The sequence below is a fragment of the Talpa europaea genome (assembly GCF_964194135.1).
Source record: "Talpa europaea genome assembly, chromosome: 5".
NCBI lineage: Eukaryota > Metazoa > Chordata > Mammalia > Eulipotyphla > Talpidae > Talpa > Talpa europaea.
In genome coordinates, this window is record NC_140071.1 from 39,282,394 (window position 1) to 39,303,772 (window position 21,379).

The 21,379-nt window shown below is 37.3% G+C and overlaps 1 protein-coding gene across 1 annotated transcript in view; it reads left to right on the forward strand.

The window, feature by feature from the left end:
- MEF2C (myocyte enhancer factor 2C) overlaps positions 1–20,361 on the forward strand; it is a gene marked incomplete at its 3' end in the record, with an annotated part of 141,448 nt that extends 121,087 nt beyond the window's left edge. The window contains exons 8-11 of the mRNA XM_084233540.1: positions 10,817–10,989; positions 13,377–13,506; positions 14,380–14,515; positions 20,040–20,361. Coding sequence (XP_084089666.1) covers positions 10,817–10,989; positions 13,377–13,506; positions 14,380–14,515; positions 20,040–20,361 — 761 coding nt within the window. The remainder of the gene's footprint in view (positions 1–10,816; positions 10,990–13,376; positions 13,507–14,379; positions 14,516–20,039) is intronic.
- Between the last annotated feature and the right edge of the window lie 1,018 nt (positions 20,362–21,379).

Below are 21,379 nucleotides of genomic sequence, written 5' to 3' on the forward strand. Positions count from 1 at the left end.
AGATGCTGAAGGAGGGATGTGGTTAAAAAACCCCTCTTTTTGAAATCATTTTTTTTTTTAACCTCCCAGGGACTTTTCTGGGCTTCAAGGCTGTTGGCCAAGAGTGTAATTTGCTGTTTTTAGACAAACCTTATGCTGGTCATTTAAATGTTACAGTGAGACTTACATAGTATGCTTCACTAGAATTTCAGTTCAAAGAATATATAGTCATGAAGCAGACTCATATTTGAAAGATCAAATTAAATATATTCTTTAGTTTACATTAAACTAAAGGAAACAATGTTGTACCAACACCTAAACAATTCCACTTTATGAGCTACAGATGTGACCACAGGATAGGTATTCACTGGGTTTACCTCTTACTGCTCCATTTCATTTGTTATAACTGAACTTAATATTTTCTTAACTAAACACTGGCCCTCCTTTCACAGTTTTTTGACCTCAGACTCCACTTACGATCCCCAGTTATGGTAAAGAACTAATTACATTGTATTTATAGTGTGGGGGGGGGGAACCCTGCTATGATCATATAGTTTATAAAAATAGAGTAAAAATAGAACATCTAAATCTGTGGTCAATTTACATATTTGAACATGTTAATTTACATAACAATGGTGAAAAAGGAACTGTTTCTTAATGGTTAGCAACTCAGAGAAAAAACTACAAAATCATCAACTGAAAATACAACTCAAGTGAAATTTTTGCTTAAGGAACAATTTGGGAAAATAGACAGAGGAAGAGAATTAGGAAAATAAATGAACCGAGAAAAATACATGATATACAATTATTTTAGAGATGACATTATTGCCCTTGAAAAGTGTGAATTCCCATTTTGCAGAATTGTTCTGAAAATTAAATGAGCTCATCAATGATGCTAGGCACCTGGCAGTTTCTGCCCCAGAGTAAGTGATTGTTAATAAATGTTAGCTATGGGGCCTCCCAGCACTATGAAGCAATCTGCAGCCACTGCAGCACTAGTTCGATCCCCAGCCAGGGAGCTAACCCACATGGCGCAGCAGACCTCTCCTGTCTCACCCACTGCTCCCCTCAGCAGCATATTTCAGTCAGTCGGTCTGTTCAGTTCCCCACTCTGTCTCTGATGAATCCTCTCTCCCCCCACACCTCTGGCTTGTACCCCAGTTCTTGTATGCATAAATAAATAAATCTTTAAAAAATAAATAAATAAAATAAATGTTAGCTATTGTTAGTATTGCCATTGCCTGTCATCTTGATTTCCTAAACAAAGCACAGTTTAGCTTAATACAGTTCAATAATCCTGGTTCCTGTGCCTTGAGTGGGGCCCTGCTCTCATGGGCGGGAGTAAAGAGGGTATGTTAATAAATTTGAGGCAGACTGGAAGTGCAGTACAGTTCAGTGCAACACATTTCACTTTGAACATTATGATCTTCTGATGTGTTTGCAGCAGTTGTGTTAATGTTAAAACCACAAGTAATTATTCTTTCTCTTCTGTCACGTTCTCTCTAATTTATACTGTCTCAATATTTTTGTTTATAAAAGTGACTGAAAGAATGAGCGATTGTGTCAATAATGAAGACACCCCCTCATTTTTAGCAAAGAGACAGCCCCAAAATCGCAAGAAGTGAACAATTAAGTGAGTCATAAATCTATCATTCATTGTTAAGTGGAATTTTTTGAAGATAGCAAGGTTCAATATAATTTTTACAATGCAATTAAAAACTATCCCTTCAGAAAATCAGTACTCAAAGTTGAATGATATTTTGAGTGTGAGTGCATTTTTGTACTGGAAAGATCAGATTGTCAATTTCTTCTTTATTTGTAAATGGAGCCTATATTCAGAGAGAGGGAAAATACAGGGATACATTCTAAATCTGAAACATCTGTCTTTTGTAATAATGTGTGGAAGCAGCTTGTGTTTTGGATTCAAATCAAAGCTCCCCCTTTATTGACAAATCACAGAAGCTCCCTGAACCTCAGTTTTCTCATCTGACAGAAATTAGGATGATACGGCCTGACCCACATGACAGGATAAATGAGAGTCGCTTGCCAAGATAAACCTACTTAAAGACACAGACCCTTCGTCTTTGGAAAAGCAATTTAGTAATCAGTACAAGTATTCCCTTCTGCCTTACAACCCAGAGTGTACTGTATGTGCTGAATGTTTCCAGTTAAGAATCTAGTTGGTAGATGGACCTTTAATTTTCATAAAAGATACTAAAGAAAACATGTCCAAGAAACTCAAGGACAAAGGGGGTAGATGTGAAATCCGTGCAGATCTGGTTCAACATCAGGGTGACATGGTCCAGCAGAAGAGACAAATCTCTTTTTAGAATGTCTGCTGCCCTCTAACCGGTACAGCCAAGAATAGTCTTGGCTTTGGTGTGTTCTTGGGGTATTTTTCTAAGAATACACCACAAAAAGTGCTGAGGTTTCACAGGACTTACTTCACATCTAACATTATGCATTATTATATTTTTTTCCCTAAGAAACTCCCAGATAGAGTGAAGACTTGGATTTTTTTAATTTAAGAATCTATAATCAGGAGTCTTTAGCAGGATAAGAATCAGAAATCTGATTTGCCCCCAATCTACTGTAGACATTGAAATTTTCATCATTCCCAAATTTCTAACCTCCAAATGTTTTGTGGTTGCCTTTTCTCTTACAGTCATCCCCATGAAAAAGATCTCCCTTTCCCTCAAAAAAAAAAAAAAATTGTGAGTCACAACAACTAAATAACTTACAGTTCCCAGTGTTTTTAACAGAATTCAGTCACTCAGGGCAAAGTAGTATGGGGGTAGTCTAGAAGGTCTTAGTAATTCTTCACTAAAACCTCTGATAAGAGTGTTACTTCTAGCAGAGTGGTAAACTGTATGAGCAAGTTTACAGTGTGTACAATTTTAAATAATTTTTTGTGAACACACATATGTTTATTTGCGACACAAAACAACATCCTGATATCAGAAACTAACTCATGTTAAAATCTTAATTGGGGCCTCCCTGGTGGCGCAGCGGTTGAGCGCTGGGTTGCGAAGCTGCCCGCAGCCTCTGCAGCCGGAGGAGGGTCCCGCAGGGCGCGCAGACCTCTCCTGCCGCCCGCTGCTCCCCTCAGCAGCGTACTTCGGTCCTTCTGCCTGCTCTGCTCCCCGCTCTGGCTCTGGTGAATTCTCTCACCCTCCTGTGCTTCTGACTGTACCCAGTGCTTATATAAATAAAATAAATCTTTTAAAAAATGAATAAATAAATATAAAATAAAAATTCTAAAAAAAATCTTAATTGATGGGGGTGACATCTTCATAGTTTTAACAAGGCAGAATATTATAAATGTATTCAAAATTGTTCTAATGACAGGAAAAAAAAAAGTAAGGAAAACAGCGGCAATTCAGCTGTATGTCCCACTTAATGTTTTCTTGTGGCAGTTTGCTCCAAATTTGCAAAAATAAGCTGCCACTAGCAAATTACTAATCAAAGTAATTTTTCTATACCTTAATATTAGAAATTGCTTATCAGATAACAACTGTTGGTGGATACTATAAAATTCTGGACATTTCATGATCACGTTGATTGGTTCTAATAGAAGCTGATCTCATTGGTAAACACCTTTACCCTCCATTACAAAGAGAAAATTATTGGCTAAAATATTATAAAATCTACAAAATCTACCTTTAAACGCATACTTAATTATCCACTCAAAATAGCACACTGAAAGTTAAACAACTGCTCTGGCATTTAGTGTAGCTAAACCCAATATTTCCTATTTGTAAATATTTATTTATCCAAAAGGATACCAGAATGTGGTTTGGAACACCAGCGTTACATGTGTCTTCTCAACCAGAACTGTTGTTTATGATGGCCACATCGACCATGTAACGTGTCCTTAAGCTTCCATGTCACCTCTGACTTAGAAGAGCCTTTGAGTCTCATATCCCTAATCTCACACTTCACTTATTTCCTCTATTTCTTTGGATTCCTGTCATTTTAGAATTAGATATCACACAGACTTCTCAAAGTCTCACGCATGACCAGTTCTCAAACAGCAGTGCAGTCCTTCAGAGGAGGGACTTGGGACACACTGCTGAGTTCAAATCACAGCTCCTGCAGGTGATAGCTGGTTGACAGCGGACAAGTTACTGAACCTCTCTGTTCTTCACTTTCCTCATCATGTAACACGAGGATACTATTAGGATTTCACAGAATTGTCGTCGTGAGAACTAAAGGTGTTTTATATCTGTATCTAATAGCCAATACTCCAAAAGCGGTTGCTAGGTGCCTGGTAGTGTTCTCAGTATTCCAAGTGCATGATATTAATATTGATATTAACATTAATATTGTTGGTACATAATAACTTAAAGAGTGTTTACTGTGTTAACATTATTGCGTGTTCAGGATGATCGCTGCCCTAGACAGGTAGATGGAAATCTCTAATCCAAATCCTTTTTTTGCTTCTTTTATTAATGAAATCATGAATTAGCATTGAGAGAACTCAGGCTCGATATGGTAGAAGAAACTCTAATAGGACATAACTTAGAACCTGGATTTATCTACTTTATCCTCCTTTGTCCTTGACTCCCATCTGCCTTGTAAATCTCTGATCCTGCTTCCTCATCAGACTTCAGTCCTCATGTATTCTATAGCCAGGGCATCCTAACTAGCTTCCCCAGAGCAGTCTAATTCTTAATCCATCCTTTCTCCTGCCACAATTATTTCCCTAATGCAGAGAGGCAATGATGACACCACTCACAAACTAACTTTGACTGCTTATTTTCTAAAGTTTAATATAAATCTACAGTGTGAAGTTAGCTCCATTTGACAAACTCATGTTTGTCAAACCTATGTTTCCATCTTCTGAAAGCTGCATACTCTCAAATACATGGTAAGTTATCGTCATAGGCATCCAGTCCTCAGATACAGTTGTGAGTCTGAGCTTATGAATACCCTTTCACCAGGAACTCACTCTCTGTCATCAGATGAAATGCTAGTTGTCTCCTTTCCATCATTTCCATCATTCTTTTTCCTAGGATATCATGAAGTCCATCTTTTGGTGGAAAGTTCTGTATGAATAAATTATCATTGGGATTCATCTTGATGTAAAAACAACCTATGCAGTTAGCTCTTGTCATTTAGGAGAAAAGGCCCAGTGTCTCTGAGTTTTCTTTTTTATTAAGGAAAATTTTACTTTATTTGATTCTACCACTTGTGGATAGCTAAGGTAATGTGCTATGAAATGATTAACAGGTGAGAAGGAAGCATCACTTACCTCTCTGTAAACAAATTTAGCAGGCGAGCACTGCCTTGATTCCCTCCTCTCACTTTCATATTACATGGTTGATAAGCAGTTTGTCTCAATGATGTATTTGGTCATCAGTATGTAAACAGTATCTAAAATAGAAAATATTCTCAAGTAGCATAGAGGAGAGACCCTTGATTTTTGAAATTAATAAGCTACTCATTTCATTTTCAGTTTTCATTTCCCACTCCCTCAGTAACGTAGTGCCTTTCCTAATAATTACTAATTTTCTCAACATATTCTGTTTATCTGTTCTGCATCCACAAGAAACACTTACAGAACTAGTACTCTGCAGCATGTCGCTGCCTTTAATTGCAGAGAAGTTTAGAGGAGAGCAAATTTGAGGTGGACTGAAGGCATCATAAAGAGTTGGGTCATTAAATGATCCTTAAAAGATGAATTTGAGTTAAATGGGAAAGCAAATCTTGCTGGTCATTGACTTGCAAGACTAAAGACTCAGGTGTATTCAAGTACCTTGAACTTGGTCGTGACTGTTGGAAATTAGGTTAGATACATAGCATGGGTGAAACTATGCACAGTTCTGAGAACCACACAGGGCACTGCTACAGTGTCAAGCATGATTCGAAATGGAACATGATGGAAGGGGCACTTCAGAAAGATTTCCCTGGTGGGTTGGGATAGTACATTAGATTTTTTATCATACATAATCCAAAAGTGTGCATGCTGCTCTAAGGATCTTACATCCTCCCTGAAGCCCATCTCCAGACCTGGAAAAAAACTTATCAGCTATAGAACAGGGACCTGAATGAGGGGTTATTGAAAGACCTAGTCAAAGGTCAATGAAAACCTAAAATAGGATCGTGGCAGTAGAGATAGAGAGAGGCATTTTTGAAGAAAAATTAACAACTTTTGGTCTCTGATTAGATATGAAGTTGCAAGAGAGAGAGGGAATATTCAAAAACAATGATTTGAAAGACTGGGGAAAAAATTGTGCCAATGAAAAAAATTAGCCTTGGTCCATAGACTGTTTTTTTTTTTTTTAACTTATTGGTTTCATAATTCATTTCTTGTATTTATAATTGAAAATCCCAGAAAAGGAAAGGAAAAAAAGCAAGTGAAAAAAGTCTCATAATGTCTAAATATCTAAATAAGAGAAAGTTTCAGAACTTTGGATTTAGGAGAATGAACGCTCAGTCAAGCTCTGTGAGACAAGGCAAAATGTCCTCCTCACAACATCTTAAGCCAGGAATATGTTATTTAAATTTACAACTTCTTAAAATAGGAGTCAATTTTAAAAGGCAGCAAGTGTTTTCAACTTAACTGGAGAGAAAAAAATTTTTTTTTCTCCTAATGCCACATTTCAAGTTCTGTATATTTACACTAGTTTTAATAAGAGTGTTTAGAAACTTGTAACCAATTGAGGTAGATTCTATTATTCTTTATAGAAATTATATCGTGAATGCGCTGATTGTTTTCTTAAATGTAAAACAATATTTTTAATCAAATGAAACTATGAAACAAACTGACTCTAAAATTGGCCTGTTCTTCATTTTCTTATAATCTATAATCAGGAAATCCATTCACTCGTGCTTTATAATTTTTGTGCTTTTAAGTGGTGAGGGGAATGTGACATCTGCATACAGTCACATCTAAATTGATAATTGTCTAGGCGGAGGGTAATTTTTAAACATAGCATGAAGAAAGGTTGACTCTGTATATTAGAAGGTTATTGCGAGGTGGCGTTTCCCACCTCCCCGACCCCTGACTTTAAATGAGACGGTTCTCTTTGGTGAATTTATCTTAAGGTAGGAAGGACAACAGCCTCAAACACAGGCCACAGCCTTCTGAGGGAGGGAGGAGGCCGTGGTTTCCGAGCTGGTTTAAATGCAGGCTCTTCTTAGCAGTAAACCACACGCATGTATTCATCATTGATTTTCAAATGATAGGTTTCTATATCACTGGTTTAGGATCCACAGTCTTGCTTTCTTGAATCTATATTATGCCAAAAGAATAACAACTTGGTGGCTGGAAACAGAAATGGTTATTATACGGCTCCAAAATGCTAGCTGGCACAATATGCTAAAAACAGCAGAAATTCACCGGTAAAAGGCAGAATTTATTTGTTCTTGAAAATAACTTTATGCTCTAAAAATATGAATTTCAGAAGTGTCATCGTGGTTCAAAACATTTTACATTCAATATGTAAACATCTTCAAATATGTGACTAATCTTCTAAAATGGCATAATTTCCAAATAACAGGGAGTATTCCAAGAGAAAAATAGAATGCCTTGCAAATCAATTTTTTAGTTTTCAGGCATTTATTGGATGAAAACTATAATGTATGTTTACTTTTGTTCCCAACAGCTGCCCCAAATCATTGTTTAAAATATGGGCAAAAAGATGTAGGTTTTGTTGCATTTTCTCAGAGAGTTTACTGTAGAAAATGTTAAAGAAAAAAAAAAAAAGCCTTTTCTCAGAGCCTCGGTGAAGCATTTTCCATTTTCGCACACTGGCCTAGTGCTTGTCATATCACAGGACAACACATTTCACGAAGCGGTTTTACTTCCGCTTAGCAAAATAACTCCTCCATGCAAACCAGTATCGGCATCTACCAAGCCGGGGTTTTAGTTTCTTCTGATCTATTCAAGCTTCATTGCACTGCTAACTGACTTCCCCCCCCCACCTTTCTTTTGAAATTACCCTGCTAATTTTCCATTTGATTGTTTATTTAAACCAGATCTCACGCAGACTTCATAGATAAGTGACATGTGTATTCAGTGTGTGGGTCTGAACTTCAGCTGACAGGGGAGAGCAGAGTGCAAATTTTGTCTTGGTTTCCTTTTCTCCTTTTAATCCAATCGAATCTAGTAATTAAAATTAAAGCCCTAAAATACTAACAGTAATCACTCACGTTAAATAGAAACCCCCCTCAACACTCCATCTTACTGGAGCATTTTTCTAAATGGATATATTCTTTGTTTTTCTCCTAGTGATAAAAGGTAAATGTATTTGTTTCCTATAAATTCTGTCACTAGAAGCTGTCCAAATTAACTGTAAAAAAACAAACAACAATGTGACTCTTGACATATTTAAGTGAGTAGAGAATTTGACTAATTTTCTTGAAGTTTTTTTATAGATGAGTCACTTATATTCAAAATTATATTCATATTCAGCCAACACTTCTTTAGCAGCTACTGTGTACTTGACACAGGTTTTGGGGTGTCTCGTTTGTTTTATTTTTTTCCCATGTAACGTGGAGAATTTTATGCATAATCCGATTGACAGATTTAATCTTGGAGTTATTTGTTATACGTTCAGTCTGTTTATTCATGCATAAAATGAGACAGGTAAATGAATGGGATATGAAGAACAAATGTGCTCTACCAGTGTGCCTCAAATATATGCTAGCTCAAAAGATGTGTCCATAAATATCTCCTGAAATAAACCCATGCCTTTTGCTTCCTCATTCCTCATTGCCTGTAGCTCCAGCCCTCACAGAAGTTTCCAGATTGCTCCACACTCCCCAGCCTCACTAACTCCAGGGTGTTCCAATGCCAGTGGACCACTGTCCACTTAGACCCTGTCTTGGACCTCTGCTTTGTAACTTTTATAAGGGCCTGCATTTCCATCATTTTTATTTTTTTATTGACGTAACAGTTTACAACGCTGTATGTGATTCCGTGACACATGGTCACACTGGCTCAAATACCCTTCACCACACCCTTTACCAGGTCATCTTAGCTTTGAATTCTTGGTCTACACCACCCAGCCTCCACATTCCTTCACAGCGGGTCTCGACACTGCTCACTTTTCACCGGTTCCTCGCAGTCTCTGACGGGACCCTATAAATTCCCATCTTGGCCCTTAGCCAGTACCAGCCCCCAAGTCCCAGGCCTCTTACTACCTCTTCTCTTTTTTTCAAGAACCACATCAATACCTGCCTCTTTGCTGAATCTTTATTGGATAATCTATTCCCTCCTGGAAATTCAGTAACACTTAATCTGAATTACCCTATGGGTACCTGACTGGGCTGCCTTGGCTTGGGATGTATGTTTACACTGCCCGTGTCTACACTGGATTAGCAAAAGGGATAACAGGGCCTTTAGGGGCCAGGACCTTGACTTTGCATCCCTGCTGGATAGTACAGAGTATCATTCGTCCTGGGGTAACAGATACTTGTGTTTTGCCATAATGAAGCCTGAGCATCTCTTTTTAGCGCTTCAGAAAACAAATATCTAGTTTTCCAACAAGGATCATTGGTAGTTGTTTTCTCTTTTTCTCCAGTCAGAGGCAGTGGAGGAAACTGGCAGATGATTTTGTGTCAGCTCAGGTCAATGTCAACTCCGTAGCTCTTCCTGTCACAAAGGAGTATATATACACAGATTTATCTTTTTATTGAGCTATAATTGAAATACAATATGCTCATCAATTTCAGGTGTACAACATAACAATCACACATTTGTATACATTGTAAAATGATTACCACAATAAGCCTATCAGCCATCACCGTACAAAGTTAAGTTTTGGAATTTGTTCACAGCTCCTTTCAAATATGAGCAGTATATTTGGAATTTTGACAAGTGGAGACCTATAGATGCCTATTTTTCTCTTTGTAGGGGCTGAACACCAGAGACCTTGGTGAATCCTTTTCGTATCCCTCACTAGTTAGTAGTGAATCAGCCCTGTAGTGGCCTAGTCTTTTCCTCATTTCTGCCCCAGAGCAGGAATCCTGCTTTATGAAGCTGTGTGTGTGCGGGACAGCAAGCCTTGAGAGCATACTCTGAACTTAGCAAAGAGGGCGAGTCAGACGGAAGAAAACTATAGGGAGAAATTACCCAAAGAAAAGGGGAACTGAACGGCAAAATGTGTAAGAGGCACCTCCTGCACGTCCTAGAAATTATAGTCTTGCTGGTAAGCCCTTTCTTCATTTAAGGACACACAGAAGCACAAAATAAAACCCAAACCATTGAACTGAAAGAGTGAGTCATACCAGCCAGGCCACCGCTGAGCTCGTCAATTAAAGTGCGGGACCAATTCTTCACTTTTCTTAGACCCTTTTAATAGATCAACAACAGTATATGCTGATTTACAAGCCAAGGTGATGTGTACTCTCTGTCTTCCTGTTAAAAGTTTTTAATGAGGGCCTCCCCTGGTGGTCCAGCGGTTGCGCGCTGGGTTGCGAAGCTGCCCGCAGCCTCTGTCGTGCAGGTTCTATCCCCGGCCTCCGGGCCAGGGTCCCACATGGTGCTCAGACCTCTCCTGCCGCCTGCTGCTCCCCTCAGCAGTGTACTTCAGTCCTTCTGCCCGTTCTGTTCCCCACTCTGGCTCTGGTGAATTCTCTCACCTTTCCGCACTTCTGACTGTACCCAGTGCTTGTATAAATAAATAAATAAATCTTTTTAAAAAAAAAAAAAGTTTTTAATGAGATTGAGTTCCACCTTCAGTGGAAGTTAAGTCAGTCATCTTATGGATTTTTAGCAAAATACGTTGTTTTATGTCTTATCCTGCTCAGCTTTTATTATTCATCTCATACGGTGTGTTCCCTAGAAACATAACTTAAATCTCATTTTTTTCCTGTTTTGTGTTAACAGGGAACGGGTATGGCAATCCCCGAAACTCACCAGGTCTGCTGGTCTCACCTGGTAACTTGAACAAGAATATGCAAGCAAAATCTCCTCCCCCCATGAATTTAGGGATGAATAACCGTAAACCAGATCTCCGAGTTCTTATTCCACCAGGCAGCAAGAATACGATGCCATCAGTGGTAATGCAAAACTATATTTTAAATAAATGTTGATAATGCTATGTATGTTTTGCTGATTTTGTACTTGTCTAACTGTGTGAATTGTTTAAGTGCTCCCTGAAAATTAATACATCACTACTATTGCTGGAGCCCTGATAGTATTTAGTTATTATGGCAGGTAACTAGTTTGTGTTTCCCTTCTCCGTGTAAAAAAGAACCAACATCTCATAAACCCTACTATAGGAATAGTGTTCTGGGGCAAAGAAAACATTTATTTTTAAGACCTCCAATTTATAGTTAGAAAAAAGCCATTCCCTTTTATTCTGCATATGGGACATATGGTCTGTCCAGTAGTAGAATCAAACTCGCAGAAATGAGGTATTTCATAATAGATTTTTATAATATTGAACTATTTATATCCTCAAAGTGCTGACAATGAAAAATCTTTTCATAATTTCTAAATGAACTTTCTCCTGTTAATTGGCAATTCTTTTCTTACGTATATGGCAATGAGAGCATTTAACACATCGCATGCCTACACACTGCCTCAATTCATCTTTCCATCTACGTGCTTCACGCAAATAGCTACCTCTCAAAAGCAAATTGTTTTCAAATCCTAGGCATTTTGAGACGAAAGGTTGTATTTCACATCAAAAACGAGTTGTGGTAATTGTAAGAAAAATAATAAATATAAAATATAAATATTACCCCCGGACTCTATCATTTTCTTTCTCCTGGATCTGTAGGGCTAAGATGAAGATAATATTTTGGAACCAAATTCCACAACAAAGAGACTTACATCAGTGTTCTCCAAATTAGCTTTGCTTAAGAGAGAGAACATTTAAAACCAAGATTCAGTAGACAAATTTAGATCATCCTGCAAACACATTTCTTTTTTTCTTTCTGTGCTTTGTGGCAAGCTTCAGGGTAAAACAGTCCTGCAAGCTGATTAGTTTATTATGGCACAGTGCAGATTAATTTTGAATATCAACCCCCCAAAATCACATAATATGCAGCATTCTCTTAGGAAAAGACTGGGTCTAATAAATAAAACCTCCCACAGGGCCATCGCCAAGCTGTGTGGGCCATGCGTGGCAGGCTGTCTCTGGCAGCAGATTTATTCCGAGTCCCTTAAAACTGATGCTTTCCCAGGGATGCTGTGAGTGGTCCATTAGGTCGCTCCCTGACAGCCAGGTATCGTTTTTCCCCCCTTCTCCAGCAAGTGGGCTTTCAAAGTACAATCTTTTTTCCCCTTCAAAATGTGGTGGTGAAATAATGAATGTCGAGACACTGACCTGTGCTGAAAACTGGGTGGATTGTCTTCACATTTGAGACAAACAGCTCATTAAGGCAAACAAAGAATGGCTTTGTAAGGAGTTATCTTTAGAGTCTGGGTTTTAAAACTGTTTAAACTGTTGTGTCTATCAGAAGACGCTTTTTCTATTGTTGAAAAGATTTTGCCCAATTATAAATATTTACAGACACTAATTAATAAAACTCCTTCCCCATGCTCTCAGTCTGAGGATGTCGACCTGCTTTTGGTAAGTGGCGAGAGTGCTCCCTTACAGGCACGCGAAAAACCCCAGGCAACTTCCAGGCGGAGCGGGAACACTCGGAAAGATCACACAAGTTACCATAGTGTGTCATATCGGTTATACTTAAATACCATTAATTTTAAATATCACTCATTTGTGAAAAGGATGTCAAGTGATTTATTTTTCTGCATCAACCTCTGTAAGTGAAGGTCATGTTTTCAATTTATTTTAGGACTTAATTTATAATCAGTTACACCAAAAAACTTTCCTTAGTTTTTAAAAACTATGAATATACTTCTTTTTTCTGAAAATTGAGGGCTCATGATCTCTCATTTATGTGAGTCTTTAAGCTCTTTGCTGTAAGGAGTTAAATAATGCCTGGTAGTTGCTTTGCCATCTAGTTTGAGGGATGTTTAGACCAATCTGAAAAAAAGTGGTCAGAGCACCACCTGCTGGTGAGGATATAGCATGACCCTCTCCCCTGTATATAGAACTGAGCATAGAAACCACCATGGTTGATTTTAATTTTTTTTAAATTTGCATTTGAATAAAAACTGAAACAATGGAAGTACAGTATACATATTTCATCAGTTTTCAACATAGTCTGTTTTTACCCATAATAAAGCTATGGTACTTGTTACTAGTTCAGTTGCCTAGGAGATACTGATGTAATGGGTTACTATGGCAACAACTGGTCTCTTGAAGGATTGTAAATGATAGGGTTGGCAGAGTTCATAGAGACACATGTTAAATGATTAATTTCATGAGATTTGTACCAAGTTATCTCTTTATGTGGAAAACTAATACTGAAATCTAATATTTTTAACTTTTAACAAAATCCCATCACTAATGTCTTTTTATTTACTTTAAAAGAATCAAAGGATAAATAACTCCCAGTCTGCTCAGTCATTGGCTACCCCAGTGGTTTCCGTAGCAACTCCTACTTTACCAGGACAAGGGATGGGAGGATATCCATCAGCCATTTCAACAACATATGGTACCGGTGAGTAGCTTTGCCATGTTCAAATAGTAGACAAAATACTTTTTATTAAAAAGCAAGGTGAAAGGGGCCTCCCTGCTGGTGCAAGGGGTTAAGTCTCAGCACTGTGAAGCTACCAGCAGCTACAGCAGCACAAGTTTGATACCTGACCGGGTGAGCTAACCCACAGGATGCAGTAGACCTCTCCTGTCTCACCTGCTGTTCCCCTCAGCAGTGTATTTCAGTCAGTCTGCCTGTTGTTCCCCACTCTGTCTCTGGTGGATCTTATCACACCCCCCCACCAACCTCTGGCCTGTACCCCAGCTCTTGTATGCATAAATAAATAAGAATAAATCTTGAAAAATAAATAAAAAGCAAGGTGAAAAAGATTACACCTTTGAATCTGGTAGGAAGCTTTATTTGGGACCTGTGGTATCCAGAACACTATACCATCAGCATTCCTTACTAACACAAAGTGAATATCCACATTTTTCTTTCTTAGTAACTGAAAGTTTTATTCAAAATAGAAGAACAATTCCAAGGAAATTGAACTGTTACTTCTTGGATATAAAGAAAACTCATTTCCAGAGGATTGTTTTAAAAAAAAATCTGCATCATGGAATATGTGTGTACTGTAATACCAGATTGTAATTCTAATAAACTAGAAATGCAGACTGTACTCCTGCAAAGCTTTCTTGGGTTACTTATCCTGTTATATAGTATATCTCTTTTTAAAATTGTCCCTGATGCTTTATCTTCACTTCCACATAAAAAAGTCTAAAAATCGCTGTATAATGCTAGTAGGATATTTTAAAAATTGAAAATGTTTATTCTGTATGTCCTTTGATAATTTGCAAAATTAAGTGTTTTCAATTACTGTCTTATTCTTTGATGTAGAGTACTCTCTGAGCAGTGCAGACCTATCATCTTTGTCTGGGTTTAACACCGCCAGCGCTCTTCATCTTGGGTCAGTAACTGGTTGGCAACAGCAACACCTACATAACATGCCGCCATCTGCCCTCAGTCAGCTGGGGTAAGCAACGCTATTTATTTTATAATGTGCTTTCAGAATGTATTTTGAATTGACGGTCTCTAAATGTGTGCTCAAATGTCTCATGAAAGAAGGTGAAATGTTGCTTTATCAAAATCTAAAAGCAGTTACATGATCAATACCTTGCAACTAGTTTAAGTATCACTCTCTTTATTCTTTGAGAGGACAGGGAGCTCTGCAACAATAAGATCAGTTACTTCCCTAATCTTTCAGGCTATATTTGCTTTCACTTTTATAATGATAAATTTTTATTTTGTTTTCATATATTTCACATGGGGCATAAAACATTTATAAGTTCTTTAAATTTTTGAGATATTTACGAATCCTTTTCACTTAACATAAACCACTTTAATCTGTGCTAATGTTAACCTAATACTCATAGGCCAACCAGTCCATGGACAGTTTTCATATATTTATAATGGACTCAGTGTATAGGTATATATTTATATATTGTATGAGTATAAATATATAAGTATCTGTACATACTGCCAATTATCTAAATTGGTGTACAAAAAATAATTTTTGTCATTTTCTGAAATCAGAAGATGTGTATTTCTGCCCCCTTGTGGTACCTTTGAGATACGTCTTTTTTATAGAAATGACTCCTGTCATTTACCTCTGGAAATGTTTGGATCTTTCAAAAGTCCCACATTTGCAATTCACATCACTTATAAGACAAATAATTTTTTTAAAAAAGGTTTAAAGCAATAATCAACAACCTTACTTGAAGTTTCACTAATAACTCCAAAACCGTAAAAGAATTTTTAAAGGAAAATTCAGGTGGCTATAACTTTTTTAAATATAAAGCGTTTGTATTTTAGAAACATTCCATATGGCTATCTTTTACTTTTCTGCTCATCATTGAGTTAGAATAGTTAACTAGTTCTGTCTTTATATTTCTAAAAAAGATAATGAGATTAAAGGACTGGTTAAAATAAAATTCACTGATTGCTATCACAACCTCATCTCTTAACCCACCCCTGCCCAGCTAATGGGCTGGTTATGGCATCTTTGCCTTTCTACCAGCTACTTATGCTCACCCTACTCACCCATCCTTGAAAATCTAGTCTTTCATGTAATTAATAAAATAAATCCACTGGACATGGCTGCCCTACTTTCTTGAAAGAATATTAACTTTGAAGATACACTGAATATTGCTCAGCAGTAGAATTTCTCTTTAAGATGGCATTTCCATTTTCTGTGAAATGTTAACTGTCCAAATAGACATTAGTCACAATAACTTTTTAGGTAATTATCATTAACTCCATCATACCATTCAGTCAGTCTTAAAATACACACAAATGTCATTGGACTGCTATGGCTTAGCAGTGAATCCACTATACAGACTTCTTGTCAAATGTAAAGGTAACTGCTTCTCTCATTTTTCACAAAATTCATCAATTAGAGGACTAAATTTCCTTAGAAATGATTGATGGCAAAGGCCCTTTTTTTTTTTTACAAAATGTGACTTTATTTTGTTTTCAGTGCACCTGAGAATTTGCATTTTTACTTTATAAAGCACTTTTACTTTATAAAGCATTTTTGCATATTTTAACTACACTACAATTCTTAGATTATCTTCTATTACAAGGGGAAAACTGTTGCCTTAAATGAGGCCTCAGGAGGTGTGATACTTTACCTCTGAATCACATACGGTGTTGTAAACCCATGCTACCTCAATTAAAAAAAAAAATTGAGAAAGAGACTTCAGGAAATGAGAAAGGAGTGATACCTTGGGCTAGCAAGGGGCTGAATTACAACAGCCAGGGATGAAGCATTTTGTTTAGTTCCGGTTTCTTTCAACACCAGTTTTCATGGTGCATAAATTGAATCTGAATTTAGTCTATGAGTTGTTATTGCACTTAATCACTTCCCTTAGCCCTCAAATAGATAGGATACCCCTTCCAGTCCTTCTAATTTTGGCTCTTTCCTTCCTTCCTCCCTCCCTCCCTCCCTATCAACCACGAATTCCCAGCTCTCTCTCTCTCTCTCTCTCTCTCTCTCTCTCTCTCTCTGTCTCTCACATACACACACACAGTAGCTTTTCAAAAGTAAATTTCTCCAAATAACCTAACCCCTGCTTACACAATTAAACGTTAACTGTTTTTAATCCTAAATTGTAATATTTATGTTACGTAAGTAATATGAGCTTCCCTAATTCCTTGCAGTGTAGATCCACTTTAAAAACTGATCTTTTCCCAGCCGTGGTAGTCTCATACACTTGAGTGGTGACTTCATATTCTTTTGGCTAGAGTGTTCAAAACAAAGTAAAATATGTTTCAGTTCCACTAGAGTAGATAGTCTCAGCAGCGCAAGGTGGTCACCACAATTCTTTCTCAGCAGTAAAACAGTATAATAGAGCTCTTCAAATTTTGTTCATGGAAAGATCTTTACATCTTCAAAACTATACTTTCTACCCTATCTATTACCTGATTTTATCTAACCAAAATAAATCAACAGCATAATTTGATGTCGAGTGCAAAAATTATTGCAGAAGGAACTTGACATCAGGGTTAATGAAAGTCATACAAATACTAACATCTGAGAATATGACCCTCAACTTTCCAGTGTTTTGCTCCCACCACCTAATAAAAAAAAGGCGACATGTTTTCTGAAAGCATTTGTATAAATCATCTTTGTTGGTGTGGGTGTTCAGTATGTACTGAGAGAGATAAAATTGAGTAAAGGTTAGGTTAAATATAGTTGGATAGTCTAATTTCCAGGCAAGGCAGGAAGATATTTGAATACAACTCTCCAGTCATGCTTCATTTCTGAACAATTATAGGGCCTGGTAGGTGTTTTCCCAGTTGGAGGACTCGGGTAGTGGATGGAAATAAGCAGCAGAGCTTACGTATGTGGTGTTTATCTCCTCACCCACCTCTTTATCACCCACATAGATATGCATTTCACGATTATCTGTGTTGGTAAAAATTTTGTTCTCAAGAAAAAGTAGACCAACATGCTTACGGATGAGTCTAGCATCTATACAGCTAAGTGATTTTTCTTTTCAAGAAAATACTTCTTGGATAAGAGATGAGTCAATTAAATGTCTTTCCATTTCAAATCTTATACTACAGTATGATGGAGTTCAACCTAAGAGAGCACTTACATTTTGTTACTGTGTGGATCTCGTGTCCCCGGAACTACTCAAAATGCTTCATATGTGCTTTCAGTGTCAAATAAAATACCCCCAAAAGACAAACTATTCACTTACAAGAAGGGACAAAACAAGAGTGCTGTCTTTTTTTTTTTTTTTTTTTTGAGAAAGAGATGCAAAAACTTATACACACTGACTGACATTGGGAGATGCAGCAAATAAGCAGGTAGTAGAGCTTCCAGAAGCTATGTTAAAGAAATAGCATCTTGATGATTTTATTTTTTTGCTTAACTTATCCAGATTGACTACTTAATCTGGCTCAGGTCAGCAATTTTTTTTCCTTTTCTAATTTTCCATGCCACCCTACCTGTGAAGACATAGTCTAAATGTCAACGGGTAGACAAAAGTATTTATTGATAATGCTGTTTTATTTTCATACTCTTAATTGACATTCATTATTAAACAGTTGTGTGATTCATCGTAGCAGCATTTAATTAAATTTTAGTGAAATAGTTTTTCTTGCCCAGAGCAGGAAAATTCTTTCTTTGAGATATCAAAAGATGATTTCCTCTGACACCAAAATCAATCACTAAGTAACTTTGAACTGAGATAAAATAGCCCACCCTTATGCACCGTTTTGAAATGCAGGTGTCTCCCTTCATTTTCATATCTTTTTGATTTAAAAAAAAGTATTTAATTAAATTTTTTAGAAAAACAGTATGCTAATATAGACTGTAAAGTAAAAACTACAAATAAAGAACTCCAAGTATAAATAGATGACTAAAAAATTATATAATTCAATTTAATATCTTGATACAAATGCTAAGACTGCTTTGAATCTTTAAGATCTTAAAAGCCAGAGAAAGAAAGGCTTATTAGGGAAACAAATAATTCTCCTTTATGTTATTCTCTACATTAGTTCATCTATTAATAAGAGAAGAAAAGTAATTTTTTGCCAGTAGGTGGTGCTTTAGTATAAAACATCACTCAAAGATAAACTCATTCCTGACTAATTTTATGTATCTATACATCTTGAGCCAGTGTGTCATCTCCCCCAAAGCCAGCCCCAAGTTACTCCACTTTTTCCTGTGAAATATAGACCCATTTTCTCACAGCTTATTATGACATTTTTAATACCATCTAATTCTCTCCCCTGGAAAGTAACTTCCTCACATACATGAGTGGGGAGTTCTGCTTTCCTTTGTTTAAAGTGGTTGTGTCTCTATATGCATAATTCTCTCCTACACTCTTCCTCAGTAAGAGCTGTCTATACTCTGGTCGAATAACGCTGACTCTGGCCTTCAGTGTCAGCACAGTTAGAATATAAGAAAATACAAGCATCTTAAATTGATGTCAGCAATGTTACTCTGGTTTATCCTCATCAAAGTCAATGTAATTGCTAATCTACACTTAAGGGCTAATGCTTTTCCCTCCAGAATTTCAGGTCTTTAAATTCTCCCACATTTCGGAAGAAGGGCAAATTATGCTCTCCGGGATTAAGTGAGGATTAAGGATTATAGACACAATAAAATCACACTGGATCTTTCTTTACAACCACCCTTCCATCTGAAAATTCAGGCTCATCCACTAATACCAATTATAACCGAGAGAAGTGGCACCCTAACGGCCCCAGTAGGAAGTGACTAGCAATGGGAAAGTGGAGAACTTTGCAGAAAATGGCAGTTCTCAACCTCTATAACTGAGAAAGGATGAAGAAAGTCAAATTCTGTTTTAGTGGGGTAGAATGTCTAAGAGTTTTTAAGTTGATGCTTAAAAAATTTCTGCCTCTAATTTTCAAATTCCTTCCCCCAGATTTTTCACTCATTGGGGTGATAGGTAGCTTTTTATGCGTTCTTTTCATTTGAAATTTGAACTTTCTTCACTTTCTCTGAGGACTGGGCGACTTAAAGTGTATATGCATATGAAATCCAGGAAACATTTATGTCCATATTAGGCTTTGTATGATTATTTTCAAACAGGCATTCTTAAAGAAGTCCAATTCAAAAGCTAAACACAGTATCATAAGCCTTAGATTATATTTTGGAATTAGTCTAGGAAGAAATTCCCTAGATACGGAAAATGCTTTTTCCAGTGCATCTTGTTAAACATTTCTCAGGTGGTAACTTAGAAGTTTAGGGAACTTGTCAGAGACTAACGATATGATTCTCGAGGCCTGGACCAGTTAGGACCAGTTAAATACTGTAATTACCTACCACCCGGCCAGTCAACAAAGACACCCCAAATCAGCCTAGCAAGACAGTGTCCCACAGTGCCCCCAAGATCACCCCTTCCCTCTGGGCATGCTCTGGGGGTCTATGCGAGTCTTTAAGATGATGTTTTATGTAATTGTGAGTTCCTGGGGGCTCCAGGCCTCCTCCATCTGTAACTGGGTTTCCTTTCCTCCTACAGAGCTTGCACTAGCACTCATTTATCTCAGAGTTCAAATCTCTCCCTGCCTTCTACTCAAAGCCTCAGCATCAAGTCAGAACCTGTTTCTCCTCCTAGAGACCGTACCACCACCCCTTCGAGATACCCACAACACACGCGCCACGAGGCGGGGAGATCTCCTGTTGACAGCTTGAGCAGCTGTAGCAGTTCGTACGACGGGAGCGACCGAGAGGATCACCGGAACGAATTCCACTCCCCCATTGGACTCACCAGACCTTCGCCGGACGAAAGGGAAAGTCCCTCAGTCAAGCGCATGCGACTCTCTGAAGGATGGGCAACATGATCAGATTATTACTTAATAGTTTTTTTTTTTTCTTGCAGTGTGTGTGTGTGCTATACCTTAATGGGGACGGGGGGTCGATATGCATTATATGTGCTGTGTGTGGAAAAAAAAGTCAGGTACTCTGTTTTGTAAAAGTACTTTTAAATTGCCTCAGTGATACAGTATAAAGATAAACAGAAATGCTGAGATAAGCTTAGCACTTGAGTTGTACAACAGAACACTTGTACAAAATAGATTTTAAGGCTAACTTCTTTTCACTGTTGTGCTCCTTTGCAAAATGTATGTTACAATAGATAGTGTCATGTTGCAGGTTCAACGTTATTTACATGTAAATAGACAAAAGGAAACATTTGCCAAAAGCGGCAGATCTTTACTGAAAGAGAGAGCAGCTGTTATGCAACATATAGAAAAATGTATAGATGTCTTGGACAGACCCGGCAAAGGGTGGCCACTGGTAAATGTTAGGAACACGCCAGGTCACCTAACATCCCAAGAACGCTCACAAACCTGCAGGCATATCATTGGCGTATGGCACTCATTAAAAAGGATCGATGACCATTAAAAGAGGACCATACCTATTAAAAAAAAAAAAGTGGAGTTTGAGGGCTAACGTATTTAATTAAATAAAGAAATAAATCTGGGTCTGCATCTCTTATTAAATAAAAATATAAAAATATGTACATTACATTTTGCTTATTTTCATATAAAAGGTAAGACAGAGTTTGCAAAGCATTTGTGGCTTTTTGTAGTTAAATTAAGCCAAAATGTGTTTTTCCCCCTTGATAGCTTCGCTAATATTTTAAACAGTCCTGTAAAAAACCAAAAAGGACTTTTTGTATAGAAAGCACTACCCTAAGCCATGAGGAACTCCATGCTTTGCTAACCAAGATAACTGTTTTCTCTTTGTAGAAGTTTTGTTTTTGAAATGTGTATTTCTAATTATATAAAATATTAAGAATCTTTTAAAAAATCTGTGAAATTAACATGCTTGTGTATAGCTTTCTAATATATATAATAT